The sequence below is a fragment of the Coccinella septempunctata genome, chromosome 2, assembly GCF_907165205.1.
Source record: "Coccinella septempunctata chromosome 2, icCocSept1.1, whole genome shotgun sequence".
In the NCBI taxonomy this organism is placed as follows: Eukaryota; Metazoa; Arthropoda; class Insecta; order Coleoptera; family Coccinellidae; genus Coccinella; species Coccinella septempunctata.
Window position 1 is genome coordinate 32329943 of NC_058190.1, and position 16022 is coordinate 32345964.

Consider the following 16022-nt stretch of genomic DNA (forward strand, 5'->3'; position numbering starts at 1 on the left):
GCTTTCAGTAGTGTAGTTGAAAGCTTTGTGCGATGTTGCCGACAAATTAGAGTGTTACGTTTGGACTCTCACCTGTTACTCTCTCTCTTCGTGACGACGACGGTGCACCATGCAGACCAATGTTCATATAGACACCAAGAACTTGAGGTCTCCTGAGCATAGGATAAAAGGTGGTGGCCAAGGAAGAACATATGAGGTATTTGTTTAAAATGATGTTTTGAACTTTTTTTGAAGAGAAAAACAATACTGTTCTGAACTAAACGACCGAGTGAAAATAATTATCTCATGATACTATGGTTCTAATTCAAAATTATATAGTTATATTCACCTCTGTCTATGAGCTCAGGCTCACTGGAGGAAAACGAAATTTTTTTGAATACCTCAATTAAATATGAATTAGAAGTTCAAAACTGAACGTTTCTGTTCGTATTTTTGAATTTTATTATTTCGGGAAAACATAAATTTTTAAGTGGAATTATCAAGAACTCGAATAGAAGGAATAGATTCTTGTAACGTATTAAAATTCAGTTTTTTTCTGTTTCCAAATTCATTCAAATATTGTTTCCAATTATCCAAAATTCAACCCATAATTTATTCCAAATCTAGATTATTTTTCTCCATCTTAAATATTGATATCACATCTCAAGAAAAATGGTTCCCTATGAAAAAGGAGAAATCAAAATTTCAAAAACCATTACATAAATACTCTTCCTACCGTGAATGTTTCTCGTGGTTTTTCTTGGTGCTAAATCCAAATTATTTTTGACATCAATTACAAAGTTTACGGACTGTAGAAATTAAATCAAGTCAACAAAGTATGCCATGATAGATCATCAATTACATTGTTTCGATTTGTTTCATAATCAGCCTATCTCGAATTGACTCAGTATTTTAAAAATACATTTCTAGATAGACAACCCTTTCGTTTTATCGTCTTTCAAAACTATTAACTACTGCTTTATCATAAGTTCAGTTGTCAAAATTTATAGTTAATAATGCAATACATTAATTAGAGAAATTAAGAAAAATGAAGCAGTTCCAAAAATTATTCTTGATATATGTATTATCATCTAACAACAAGTACCTAATAAACATCATATTAGATGACATTCACTCTAGGAGCATTACGGGCATTAGTAATTAATGAAATTTTCTACGGAGGAAGAAGGAAAGAGTGAATTTTTTTTCAAATTGAACCAAAACTAGCTTATATTTTCAATGGATTTCATTCGAAATAAACAATACAATACTTTATTTATCCCTCAAGACAACACAATAATATGAAGCAAAACTGAATGAAGGATTCGGTTAAAGTTAGGCTGAAATTTTTGCGGATACTTCAATGAAAAAGTGGATGAAGTAATGAAGAATTGGAAGATGCTTTTAGTATTTACGGAAATAGGATTCCGGTCTATCGAAACGTTAATTTTTGTTTTATGTCTGAAGTTATATAATATATGTACATATAATATTTTACCAGGAAAGAAGATGTAAATATTCCATATCTGATGCCCATTATTTCACAACTAATCCAAGGATGCTCCAATCGAATTATCTTAGGTAGATCCTGATTTTAAGCAAAAACAAATAAATGTTTAATGTTCTTTATATTCACATTAAATATTCAATTGTTATGGAAATATTATGAATCAAAATTGGAAAAGTTTCTTGACACTCATAAATTTGTTTAGGAAGTCACCACGTGTTTAGGGAATAAACTCAATTTTAAGATATGGCTACAAAATGGCGCAGGAGTCAGTTTCAGTATTAATTTCTGACAGAGATTTTTTGGACATACTCGCAATTTAGATCCTTGAGGTTTCAAATAGAAAAAATTCAAATATATTCGAGATTTATTATCGAATATAAAGAGCATTATAATCATCTTCTAATATGACGAAATTCTAGGAGTGGTAACAGTTTTATTCAGGATTATTTTTTCTTGAGTGAAAATTGCTTCAGGAGGTTTTGGGTTGGTAAAAAATCATGAGTTCGAGTAACCGATATGCTCTAGTGTAGTACTCTGAGTTTGCAAGCTGAATAAGGAGCTCAGAATCACAATTTCATGCTTGATTCATGTATGAGATCTAAAATTCACTTAGTATCACTCATGCAATCACAAACATTAGTTTGAGCTACTCTTGCAAATCTATGGCTTTATTGAGTGGATCTGCCGCGTGCCGCATTGTTGAAAGAGTATAATTCTAGTATGTATACGCGTTCTTTACTATTCTTAACAACTGGTTCAATCTCCTTAAAAGTAATACGGAACACTGATTCTTCGCCTTTACTCTATACGCTATTCATAAAATTCTATCGGATAATTGTAGACAATTCAGAGTGCCGCATTGTGTCCCTCTATATACCCTGATGGAGCATGGGCCCAACAAGCACACATTATGTGCACAACAGTTTCCAGCTTGTCATGGCATGCCCTGCAAGTTGTTAGGATGTCCACTTTCATCATATTATTCTTACAACTCCGTCTTTACAAGTCATAACCAATCCCTCAGTTTCCAAGATAAGGTCAACACGGTCAAAATGGTTTTTGTAATAAGGAATGCCTAGATGAAGTTAAACAGCTTTTCCTTGAAAAGTATATCATAATTTCATTATGATCGATTCCATTCTATAACGGTTCGAAAGAAATGCTTCCCATTGAAACATTTTCCCAAAAAAAAATGAAAACTCTATTTTCATTTCTATTAATTATGAATAAGAAACGAGATCTAAGAGCCCATAAACTCTCAAACGATGTAACAAAAACTTTGAAAGAGTACATGTGTGATATATAGGAAGACAAGGAAAATTATATAATAATAGTGGGACAACCAAAACTTCACTTTATTTACCCCCAAATAAAAGTTTTTCCTCCTGTAGAACCTGAAGGAGTTGATACGGCATGCACGCACGATTATGAATAAAGCACGTCCAAGAAAAAGTTGTCGATTGAATGCATCATGTTTTAGTTTGACCAAGTTTCATTTGACGTTGTGTTCGAATTTTCGATGTGTGATTCTTACATGTATCATTCTGAAATATAATATTATGCACTTGAGAATATTGTTGTCAGCAATTTTAAGGATAATATATTTATTAATCAATTTTGGAGATGATTTAAATCTAACACTTCTCAAACCAAACATTGTGTCTAACCTTGTCCAACGTTTAGGACTAATACGAAATATTTGAAATGGAAGCCAAATCTTTTTCTTCATTTCGAAGTTCTTTGAAGTGTCAACATTGGCTCAGTCTATTATATGAGATATAATTCGAATAATTCATTAATTTCAGCAAATAATTATGTTCGATGTTAATTGTACAGAGTACGATGTGTAGTTTTCAAGCATTTCTAGCTCTTAGTTTGTTAGTGATTCGAAATAGTTATTTGTGTAACCAGTGGGAAAAGCATTATCGCAATGAACGTATTTCTGCGCAAAGGAACGCGAAATACGAAAAATAGTCTAAATTAAAAATACCACTAACTTCTATACAAGCGTCCCTCGCAGTTTCTTTTTGAATCGTCTGGTGATAGAAATATTTAATTTTTCACTCCGTGACTTTGGAATCAAGCATCTTTTTTATCATCAGTTGCGAAATATCTTAGTTATCATAACTGATTTCGAAAGATTATACGTTTCAAAACGTTAATTAGTTTTAAAAAATGTCACTTAATATGGCAAAATTAGAAAAAATATAATATCTAATCGCATAAATTATTGGAATGTCTAACTTCTAACTTCTAACATGACTTGAGTCATGAGAGTTCTGAGAGATGTAGATGACAAATATCGAAAAATAAAATTCTATCGTCCCCAAACCTCGTTGGGTGACATCTAGATGTTCAGATGTTCAGAACATCTGGAACTACTATAGAGACGTCGCGATTAAATTTGCAACGAGATTATTATAAAAATATGAGTAACAAATAAAACAAAAATATAACACTATTCGTACTTATCTTAAATATTACACCTGAAGCACTTTTGGTAAGGTACTATTTGATGAATTATCTGAAGTAAAAATCACTATCACGAAAATGAATGAACATGATTTTCGATCACTATAACGACAAATTCACATTTTCGATAATACTTCAAAATCATTAATCATTCGTGAAGTATAGGTATGTCATTGGCCTCAAAATACATAATAATGAGTTTTACAATTTAATCCCTATAATAAGAAAAGGGTTCATAAAAAATAACCAAGCAATGACTCAATCTTTATTAGAAATTTTTTTGGAAAACCGACTCTTGTCTGTGTATATCTTGAATAAAAAGTTACGATTTGAAAAACCTAAACACCCTATTATTATTGTTCAATAGGGAAAAGGGATATTGGCTCCAGGACTGCTGGGGTTAATAATACACTCTTTTTCAAATAGTCGACGTTTCGTTCTTTTTTGGGATTTTCTTCAGGACAATAATGTTTATTTTTGATTTTTGAAAAATGAACAATCTATGTTTAATACGATTTTTTTGTTTTTAGATTAGAGTATTTTTCAAAAAACAGAAGTATAAAGGATTGAAATAAATCGTATTAAACATAGATTGTTCATTTTTCCAAAATTGAAAATACATAGTATTGTACATAGTATCGGTACATAGTACCGAGGAAGATCCTAAAAAGAAACAAAGCGTCGACGATTTGAAAAACAGTGTATTATTTATCCCAGCATCCCAGAAGCCAATATCCCTTTCCCCTACAATCTCCCCAATTGTACATAAAAAGCTGCTTAAAACAAAATAACTCGTTTGAGTCTGCAAAATAAAACCTAAACACCGTGGGTTAATTTTTACTCACTCTGTATAGCATCCATTATTTGAGGTCAATTTTATCTTCAACGGTCGGAATGATGATTATTGATTATTTGAGTGCTAAAGGTGTTGACAATGATGTAGCAATTTTTTAATCAGTTTCCACTCAGCTTGAAATTTTTTTTACCATCCACTCTTGTGTTAGTATATGAAAAAAATTGGCTGTAGATTGGTGAACCTTCAAGGCAATATTTGAATAATTTATTATTTTTAAAAACTTTACGTGTTATCAACAAGAAAGATGAAAGTTAATGGATTCAAAATTCAAGTCAAAATTTTGGAGAATAAAAAAATTTTTCAAATGATCGACTATGATTCAATAAATACTTGAGCAACTGTTCTTTATGAATAGTTCCTACCTCGTTATTCGGGTTTCTGAGCACAATATGACGGGCTTATGATTTTCGATACTGATGTAATTATTTAGAAACAAAAAATTATTCAAAGCTGCTTTGTCTCATCCGAAAATCCATTCCCTTCTCATTAAAATTCCGAATTCAAATATGCGGTATATTTTATCTTTTTATATGACATTCCCTGGCATATTCCACGAGCTCCCCACGCACAAGGAAATGGGGTGACAAATTTGTAGTCCGTGATAACCCTGAATCTGAAATTAAGTTTTTCTCCTGACGCCATCCTGTCATTTATTTCGAGGTTACTGAGGAGACGTAGAAAGTGATGGGGGTGTGAAAAAATATAAGAAGATAATGAGTTGGATTACATGGGCCTTTCGGTTTGACAGTGGGGATTTCGACTTGATATTAATGAGAAAAATGGTTTCGCAGAAAATGGGAAAGATAATAGTTTATCTTATCGAAAAATAACAAGAATATTGGATTTTTTTATTATGGAGATTCACCCTAATCTGTCCATTATGAATCCCGAAATATATCCACACATTTTCAACTGTTTGTCTCTTTGAAATGAATTAATTTTCAATTTTCCTCAATTTGGGTTATCACAGCAATATGCAAGTTTAAACTGAATAATTATGAGTTTCATTCATGAATTTTTCAAATGCACCGCGTAAACTATTCGAAATCATTCTTCAAATATGAGGTTTTAAAATTTAAATCGCTTCCTTTCTGGTTCACGATTTGGCAACAGCGCATACTAAAAAATAAAAAGAGCAATGGCTTGTTTATGAAATAACAGCTGTTGATTTACAGCCTCAACAGCAACCGGCCATAAAAATCCCATAAAATTTTAGGACCTTCCTCGTTCGTTGCAGACTTCATAGACAGTCATCTTTGTCTATCTCATCAAGATAGTGTATTGGTTCCCCTTTATTATAAACGCATATTTCACTCGATGTTGCCAACATGTGCAATAGAAACGAAACGCTTTAAATTTTAAAAACCCGTTTTTATTTTTCATTTTTAAGTACCTACTTAAAATAATATTTTTTGGGAAACGGTTGAAATGTTTTTTTCAAAATGTGACGTTTCAAAGATATTTCATAAAAAATACATCATTTTCGTCAGAAGGAGTATTCCCAATTAAAAGCTTACTATTTCTGGAATATTACTGACACGAATCTTAAACAATGCTGGTTTTTATTTGTAACAGAGATACAGTTTTTTGTCTATTAATTCCAATAATCACTCTCAAAAAAAGGTTACTAGCCATGAAGTTTTCTGAATTTTTTTCATTGAATGGTGAAATTCATTTCACAGTGAGTTGGTGGAGTAGATTGGTACTTTGTACTTCTTAAGTTGACCAGATATATACTGAAGAAACTGAATTAACGTTATTTTGTTTTTGTAGTTCGATTATGCATTTCAATCAAGTATCGGCCACACCAATTCACCACTTGTCTAGAAACTGAAAAAAGAGTTTGTATTATTATCCATTATAACCATTTATGCAAAATTGTCGGCAATTCCTCATTACCTATAATTGTCCAATTATCCAACGGCAATTAAAGATTCAATATTTCAAAAGACTGCATCGTGAATTTCTTAGAACTCCTTAGTTATTGATACGCTATTCTGTTGAATAAATGGCACTTTTCGGCATAATTTAAGGGTCCACATTTTATACCCTCTATATTAGTGTTATATTCTTTCTTGATATCACGCAAGGTCCTGAATATAAATTTGCATAAGTAGCATAGAAACATGGACTGTAGTCCGTGGTGCTCCCAATGTTTTATGAAATGCGGATTTTGAACTGGATTTATTTGGTCCTGGTGCTTTTTCATCAGAAGTAATGAAAACGAGTAATGCAGCTGCACGAGTTGTTTCCACACAGATGATTGTGATGTAAATCACGGAAGTCTGTGCACATAAATTTCAATAATCATAAATATGAATGGGATCTAAGGGAACAGCTTGAGAGGAGTACTAAACTTTATATGAACTGCAAATACCTACCAACCGACAAACGACGAAACGACAGCTTTGGTTCAGATATGTATTTTTCATCGGAATACTAGAGAGTGCAGTTCGCAAAAATGTTTTATGTCACTAGTTTATGGAAATTTTCTAGCATATCAGGGATGAATATATAATATGTCGGAGTTTTACATTTGAATTGATTCTGTTGGGATTAAAACGTAAGTATGGGTTTTTAGGTTGATGATTGTCTCAACTTTATCCCATCAGAAATTTCAAGAAATTTCGGAAATGCGCATATAATTAGGATAGAGGAAGGAAACCTAGGTGTTTCTAATTAACCCATATTTTATAGGTCTATCATTCTTTATTACCAAGATACAGGGTGATTTATGGAATTCCCTAATTTTTTCAATCAATCATAACTTATGAACCACCCTACACATTTTTGTAATATTTTATTTGTACGTTCTTTGTCCGGAATGCTCTCGATTTACCTGATGAAAAAGGCGTATTCCAGGCCCAGCCTCAAATAAATTGATAATTATGTTTAGGATCTAAACAACACCCTTTTTATCAATACTTTGTAATTTCATTTACAAATTTTGAAAGAGCAGAAAAAAAAGTGAGAATAAATGTATTTGTTATCCGCATACAACTTTTGTACTTGTAAGCTTGAGTGAGTCAAAGGGTATATCCGGGTTTATATGGAAAATCTGCCCCCGCGGCTTCTCCGATGTAAAAACAGGGGATCGATTTGACATTAAACAAAAATAATTCACCCCGATTTTCAGCTGTTTATCTCCAACGGTTATCTCGACTGAAATTCAAAATTTGTTTATGGTGATTTTTTTTTTCAGTAGTAAGAGTGATAAGGGAAACATTTCATTATCACTGTCAGTTGAAAATCTGATTTTTGGGAGCAGATATAAAATAAAAATATTTTTTTTTATATGTTACTTAAAGGTGTCCACCACGAAACTTTGTCAGAAAATGACTTTCGTAGTTATCTAATCTCAAGAAATTTTTCATTTTTTTTTAAGTGGTGGAACATAATAGAAAAGAATTAAAACAATTTTTATCATAATACTATGTTTCATGCATAGAAACACTTATGCTTCGAAAAAAATATGTAGAACACTATTCTTCAACTGAGAATAGGTACATAATTCATTTAATAATTGAAATTTAATATAATACCAAACTCATTTATTTTATTGATACAATAAACATAAATCCATCATTCGAAAATCGAAGGACATCAAAAAATTGGCGATAGAAATTTTTCTATACAAAAATTAATTAAAATAAGAAAATACTTTCAATGAAATATAGGTTCACATCCGAAATATTGAAGACTATATAATATATATAGATATAAATATCGGTTAGTCTTCGTCACTGTCATTAACAACAGCATTAATTTTTTCATTTACGAAGAGACGACACAATATTTCAGCAGGTTTTGCTATTTTTGCCAAATATTGAGCGTAAGAAAGATAAAATATTTTAGCTAAAATATGAGAATAGCACCCTATAGTGCGTATACCACTAGCAGAATCACAAAAATATCGCCTTATTCCAGAAATCTCATTCTTTTCAAAACAATGGTATGTTTTTGACTTAATATGCAGAGACCTCACTTGTAGTTTGTTAATATTTGGTGTTGTGTTTACGTATTGCAGTGTTATTGTTCCGTCTTCATTTATTAACTCAGCTAAGTAAGAAACAGCTTGAGACATTTGATATGATCAAAATCTTCAATTCTTGTTCCGTTAATTCAGGGAAATTTGTCAAATCATTTGAAGAGATCGTATTGAACGGAACTTTTTGTCTCGTCCAACGATTTATTTCTACCTCCAAAGCCAACGCATTTTCATATTCTTTTTTCGATTTCATTGCAGCTACAACTTTTTCAAAAAGATCAACATCTGAATCAAGTCTTGTTCGAATTTCGTTATGTAAAAAAAGAGAAACTCGACAAAAAAACGAGCACACAACTCAAAACAATACAAAATTCCCCAAGTAATTCTTTTACAGTTTGACCCATCAACTATTTCTTATTCTCTTAATTACTGGATCCCACTTATATTGAAAAACGTTATTTTATGAAATAACTCTGGAAAAGGCAATCTGATTATTTTTCTGTTTTCTGCGTTCTCATTAACAAAACATCTACATTAGACTCGAGAAAAGAATGAAAGTTTTTTGAGTCCTACTCATTTTTTTCTAGTCTGTACAAATTTGTGAATGAAATTTTTAATTATTGATACACAGGCCTCGAAACCTATTCATAATTTTTTCAAGGCCGAACCTGGGATAAAACTTTCGTTATTTTTTTGCAGACTCCCTGTGGACAAAGAATGTACTGACCAAATATTAAAAAAATGTGTAGGGTGTTTCATGAGATATGATCAATTAAATAAATGAGGAAAATCAATGATTCAACGTGTATATTGGTGAAAAAGGACGAAACATCTTTAAAATGTGGGTTATGTAGTGCCCTCTATTTACCCTGTTTTTATGCGCATTTCCCAATAAATGACCCTGTATAAGTAAGGATGCTATCAGAATTCAACTACATACTGAAAAAAAATTAAATTCTTTATGATTTCTGACAGTCTCCGTTCAAATGCAGAGAAGAAATTCCCACAAGAATAAAAAGAGGATAGTTGGTTGAAAAACTGAAATTCAATTTGATAAGAAACTCATTCTAAATAACGAACTTGGGAACTTGGAGATCCAAAGATGATTTCCTTTGAAGGCCTCAGACGTCTCAAGTTCACTATTCGCAATGAGAATTTTAATAAGTTGGCAGTAATGCGTATAAGGAATTTCAAGGAGCTTTCGTGTTCATGATATTTAGAGCGTTCAATGGTTCAATTGATGAAAGTTATTATGTACCCATTCACCGTTCTTTCTTAAACGAAATGTGCGTTCAAAAAAATTCGTCGTCAAGTATGATATGGAATTTCAAACGTGTATAATTATTAATTAGCATCTACACGTGTCGCTTAGTTTGCACCTCCACATAGTGAGAATGGAAAAGAATGGAAAAATACCTATGACGTTATAATTTTTTTTTAATTTCTAACATGTATAATATATAGAAACTAATCCAGAAATGTGGCTCAATTACTTGCACCAAGAATGATAACTGTGTTTTCTCATGGCTTAATGGAACAAAAAAAACTCAAGTTATCTACGGACGTTTCGTCAAATTTATTCACATCTTCACAGGCTAAAATCAAACACAAGAGACATAGTGAAAAAAGAGATCAACAACAGAAACAATCTAAATAACTGAATCGAACAAAAATTGAGGAACTACAATGATCAGGTTTGTCATTTCTCAGTTCTAATCGATTCAATTTTTGTTTCAATTGTTGATCATTGTAGTTCCTCAATATTTATTCGATTCAGTTTTTTGGGTTGTTTCAGTTTTTGATCTCTTTTTTCATTGCTTTTTGTTGGGAATTCAAATATAATGAATTGATATAACAAAAATTTTGTACTTGCGGAACAATTCAATGGGATTCTGAAACTGCCAGCCCATGAGGAAAATTTACGAGCCGCCACTGCTCTGCACTGTTCTGAGTTTTCTATTTCGCGAAAATGAAGAGTGAATTACTAGTAATTTGAACTGGATGAGAAGTTATATGGAACTGTAGATTTTAAGGGCGTTGTTCATCGACCTTAAGATCTATTGTGTCCCACTGTATTCGACGCTATATCATCTGCAGCTCATCATCCATTTCCAGTAGATACCTATCTGAAATGACTTCAAGGAGATTGAAAAGTGTAATATCTCCAAATTTTACACAGAAATTCCAAAACCTTATAATATAAAAATACCTAAATAATTTCTCTGATGCTATGTGGTTTGCATAGAAAATTAACGGAAATGTCATCGAGAGTCTGTCTTGCAGTTACACTCATTGGTTGAAGATAAATTCAGTTAGGAATTCCCAACAGGTCATCCAAAGATCAAGTTCCACTTGTGAACCAACTTTTACTTCTAAACTAGCTCTCCCAAGGGTGCTTCACATAATTTCATCTTGAGCCAACTTATTACGTTTAACATTTAGATACCTACTGAACATTTGAATTTTCAATTGAATAATTTTGTGTGGGTGCAGCGAATTTCATAATTTTTTGTTTCATTTACATATGATATGATACATATTTATCAAATCAAATATACCGAGGGTATTTTTCATATGCTATATAGCTAAGGCTTCTACAAATGGGAGATATCATTCAGTGTTTCTCAGGATCATGCGTTTCTATAATTGGCACATAAGTAACATAGACGTCTTCAACGTGAGCATTAAGATGTCTAAAACTCTGGTGTATTCACTGATTCGATTTTGTTTTTAATTTCGTGGGGATATGGGATCAGTTTCGCTTTTTCCACTGTAGGTAGCGCTGTTTAGAATTTGACAGAGCATTGTCATTTGATATTGATATTTATCTATGATAATTTCCTACGACGTACCAATATGTTGTATTTATAAGCGATTATTGGTGTGTGAAAATGTGTTAGTTTCGAGAAAGGGGTGTAGAACATTCATTTATTCAACATGCCGTTCAGTAAGATCAGTTTTCCATATGGACAATCAAGAGCTACAGCTAAGAATTCGGTGTTGTTGGAATTTGAAGCAGAACCAAATCAGATGAACGAACATTCGGGACCGATATAGCTAAGTTTTATGGAAACTTCAGCAATATTTCAAAGAAACTGTATTGGAAATACGTAATGTGAATTGTGACCATGTGTTGAGAATCAGAAATACATAAATCTATTCGAGTCTGTTACTTCAAATATTCTTCATGAGTAGATATATTGAAAATTTCCTTTGCGTCAACTGAATATATTGGATATTTGACCAATTAACTGTGTTTTATTAAAATCATATTGAATTACCCCCCTCACGAATTCAAGTTGTCAAAAGGAAATTATCTTGAAGAAGAACAGTAAATCTTCATTCAAACCCTTATTCGATAGTGTTGAAATATTGACAGATTTGTTTTCACAACGAAAATTGAACTGTAAATCACAAATAAACCAACAGCTGACAAAATGGGCCATTTTTTTCACTCGTTGATCGATATTCGATATCAACGCAAAACAAAATAAAACGAGAGAGTATCATTGGACTTCCTTTGATAGAACAAGGATAGAACGAAGCAAATGACATGGTGGCGCCGCCACGAAACTGATCCCATATCCCCGATTTTCTGAAATGTTGATGCTTGCAAAAAGTGACAAGTGCACACACCAGTGTTTTAGACATCTTAGTGAGCATGGGTTGTTTCAGAAAGTCGGTTATAGGATATTTGAAGTCATCATATTGATGAGAGTTCGCGGTGATGGGATGTTTCCTCCTTTTTTCTCTTTTTTTTTCTGGTTTCTTGGAAGTGAATAACGTATGTAGGCGAATATGTTTTCTTATTCTGAATATTTGTTCTGTTAGATGTTAAGAAACCACATACATGTTTTTTATTTATAATTAAGTTAAAAATTTGTGAACCTCTATTATTGGGTTTCCTGTTGGGGTTCCTGTTGAAGTAAATGAATAAATAAATAAAATAAATAAAATAAATAAAAAATAAATAAATATGCAAATGAATAAAGAAGAAATGTTGTGAAGCAGTTTACTTGTGATTAATTATAGACTGTTGGCGTCTACGATCCTGAGCGACTGAGATTAATGAGAATTCTCGCTTTAAAATGGTATGGAAACGCTGATTATCCTTGATATACTCTCTCATTATATGTATAAACATTTATGTCTTACTTGAAGAGATGAGACATGAAATTTCCTGATATGCGTCAGCGTGATATTTGGTCAATTATTAATCCTAATAAAATATTTCAAAATTACACAAACATGACATTATGCTCCGAAAAAGCAACTCCTTGTTGTCTCTGGCTCCAATAAGAGTTTCTGCTTTCATTACTCAAACTATCGCACCAGGAAATTATTTGTACTATCTACAGAATGATTCATGGTTGTATAATTGTTTGAATAAGCAACGTTACCCTCTCAAGTCATATTTTCATTCATCCTGGTTTTGTCATCGGTAGACATTAATCATCAAATATAATTTCTATCCATACTTTTTAGCAGTGGCGGCTCGTTGTCATTTGAACCGAAGAGGCTTAATTTTGATGGGCAATGGATTCAAGTATGTACATTAGCACTCAATCTATTATATTTTTTCAATATAAAAAAAAGTCATATTTTTTCAATATAACAAAAAGCGATCTTTTTTCCGAAATTAATTTTCTTCGGAAGTGGTTTCCAGTTTAAATTGCATCGTCCACCCAGAAGGAAATTGTTTTCCTTTTGGAACAAGTATGCCATGCGAAGGAAAATTGAATTTGATTGAAAAGTAAAATGAAATATGTTTTTTCAATTCTGAAAACTAAAGGTTTGTTCGTAGAGTGGTTCACAACGGTTGTGAACTGTACAGAGCGAGCGCAATCCCATTTTAGGGGGACGAAAATCCATTTGCGCTTGCTCTGTACAGTTCACAACCGTTGTAAACCACTTTACGAACAAGCCTAATAATTCCTCAACTGATCCAGAAAATATAGATTCTGATAAATGAAAAATAAATCTCAATATTTTTAGTTCTGTCCTAACAATCTGCGAATTGCCAGTGCAATCTCGAAGAGCTATTGAAAGTAAACAAGCCCACAAATTATCATCAAAATCGGAATATTCGTTCTCATGATATGGATACCGAAAATTTAAGCCGATAACCATAAATCACTGTGTATCTCTGAATCTAATGGCCTTTCTGTACAAGAAGAGCATTTTTTCTGAAAGGCATGATGACCCTCATTCACAATTAGGCTATGGCCAACCGCTCGTGTAACGCCCTGTATAAGTGAATTGTAATGGAAGAAATTATCATCGAAAACAGAAATTATTTTAAGTTTGGTCAATTACTGTGATATTTTCATCTTTCAAGATTTCTTTTGATTCCAGCAAATTGAATTTGATTGACAAAAATGTCCGTTTTTCAATTCTGAAAACAAAAGTTTCTCAACCAGAAAACATAGATTTTTATATTTGAAAGATAAATCTGAATAATCTGAGGACTGTCCTGATTATCTTGAAATAGGCTTATTGGAAGTCAACGAGTCCACAAAATCTCATTAAAATCGGACCAGCACTTATTCTCACATTATAGATTTCGAAAATTAAGGACAAAATCCATAAACCACCCTGTATCTCCGATAAATGTCCTAAAGCACAAAAGCGGCAACTTTCATGAAAGGCCTAGATGAGCTGCATTCACCACTCGAAAAACACCCTGTATATCAGAATGGATTAATCATATTGCTCCTACGATGAAATGAAGGGTAGGTACTAGGAATGTTCACGTCACTCAGTGTATTGCATTACCGGGTTTGGGAATATTTGTCAATGCATTGTTTGAATATTCATTGAAGAAACCCTGGCGTTCAAGCAACGGCTGTACAAACTAGACCAACTTCCGTCCGTAGAACACTAGGTCTGAACTTCGAAATATTTATCAGTTTCAGAGGCAGACAAGTGTGAAATGTTGTGGGGATAATTTATATCATTTTACGCTGGTAGCCACTATAAGTGGTTTCGTGTTCGTATCTAATAAGTTTTCTTTGGAATCCATTACGACGATGTTCATTTTCCTGAAATTTGTTTTTTTTTTAAGGATCACAAAGGTAATTAATCCTCAGGGATTATTATTTTTATTTCGAAATTAGCTGAAATATACACGGAAGACAGAGGTGCACCACTGTCTACAGTGTTTATTGAGAGCGTGAGCAAATGTTGATGAATATTTTTGCCAATGTGGTAGCGATGCAGTTGCCTGAGTATCGAAAATACAGGCTGATTCATTATAAATGCCCCCCCCTCTCCACCTTTACCTTTCTCGGAGCACTGTATAGAAAAGTTTCGAACAAAAATTCAGAATGAAATGTGAAAAAAAAATGTTTTCATTTCTACATGGCGTTTCAGGATTGGCATATTCCCTTTTTCATTTGATCCTATAATTCCTGGAAAATTCTGAATGTTTTTTATCTGACATGTACCCTATAGCTAGGTATGACATATAAAAAGATATTTAAGTAAGGAACAGAGATAACAGCTCTTTTGGAATCAAGGGAATATGCGATTTTCAAAACGTTTGATATGAATTATGTAACACTAAAATTCATACGTGAGGTAACAAAATATTATTGAAAGAACAGAACCTATGCCATTGATAGAAATCAATAAACTCAGTGTAATTGAAATGCCCTTTTTTCTGTCCATATCCTACAAATTTTGTCTGCCTTATTATTTCCGACTCTCACTTATGCCATAGTTCTTGAAAAAGTTTTTCCGTTTTAGGATCATATAGTATATTGTTTTACAAGGGTAGAAAATAAGTTTTAGCAGACCACGGCTATTAGCTTCACGAGCGAACTAAACGAAGCGAGGGCAGTTAAGAGCATGTGTGTCACACAGCAACTGATTTTCGCCTACCAGAAAAACAATAGGAAAGTATAAAATAATGTGTTATTAATTATAGGTTTGTTCTTTCGATTCCAAACTCAGATATAAACTGATGTCGAATGGACAGAGACTGAGAGAATACGACAGAGTAAACCGATGACAGTCAAAGGTCAACATAGTGAAAAACTAGAAAATCTTGTTTATATGGCTTAGTGGCCCTTTAGGGACTATGATCATATTTTTAGGTTATGATATTTCACATTTGGCAAGCGCGAAATTTTTTTCACCATCAAAGAGTTCATTGAATTCTTTATATTCAAGGTCAATCGGAAATGTCGAGCAATATTTCTAGGGATGTTGAAACA

At 32.5% G+C, this 16022-nt stretch overlaps 1 protein-coding gene across 1 annotated transcript in view; it reads left to right on the plus strand.

Annotated features, from left to right (window-relative positions):
- Positions 1–16022, plus strand: part of LOC123306498 (inactive dipeptidyl peptidase 10) — a 341233-nt gene continuing 325211 nt past the window's right edge. The window contains exon 1 of the mRNA XM_044888538.1: positions 1–196. Within this exon, the coding sequence (XP_044744473.1) occupies positions 110–196 (87 nt within the window). The 5' untranslated portion in view covers positions 1–109. The remainder of the gene's footprint in view (positions 197–16022) is intronic.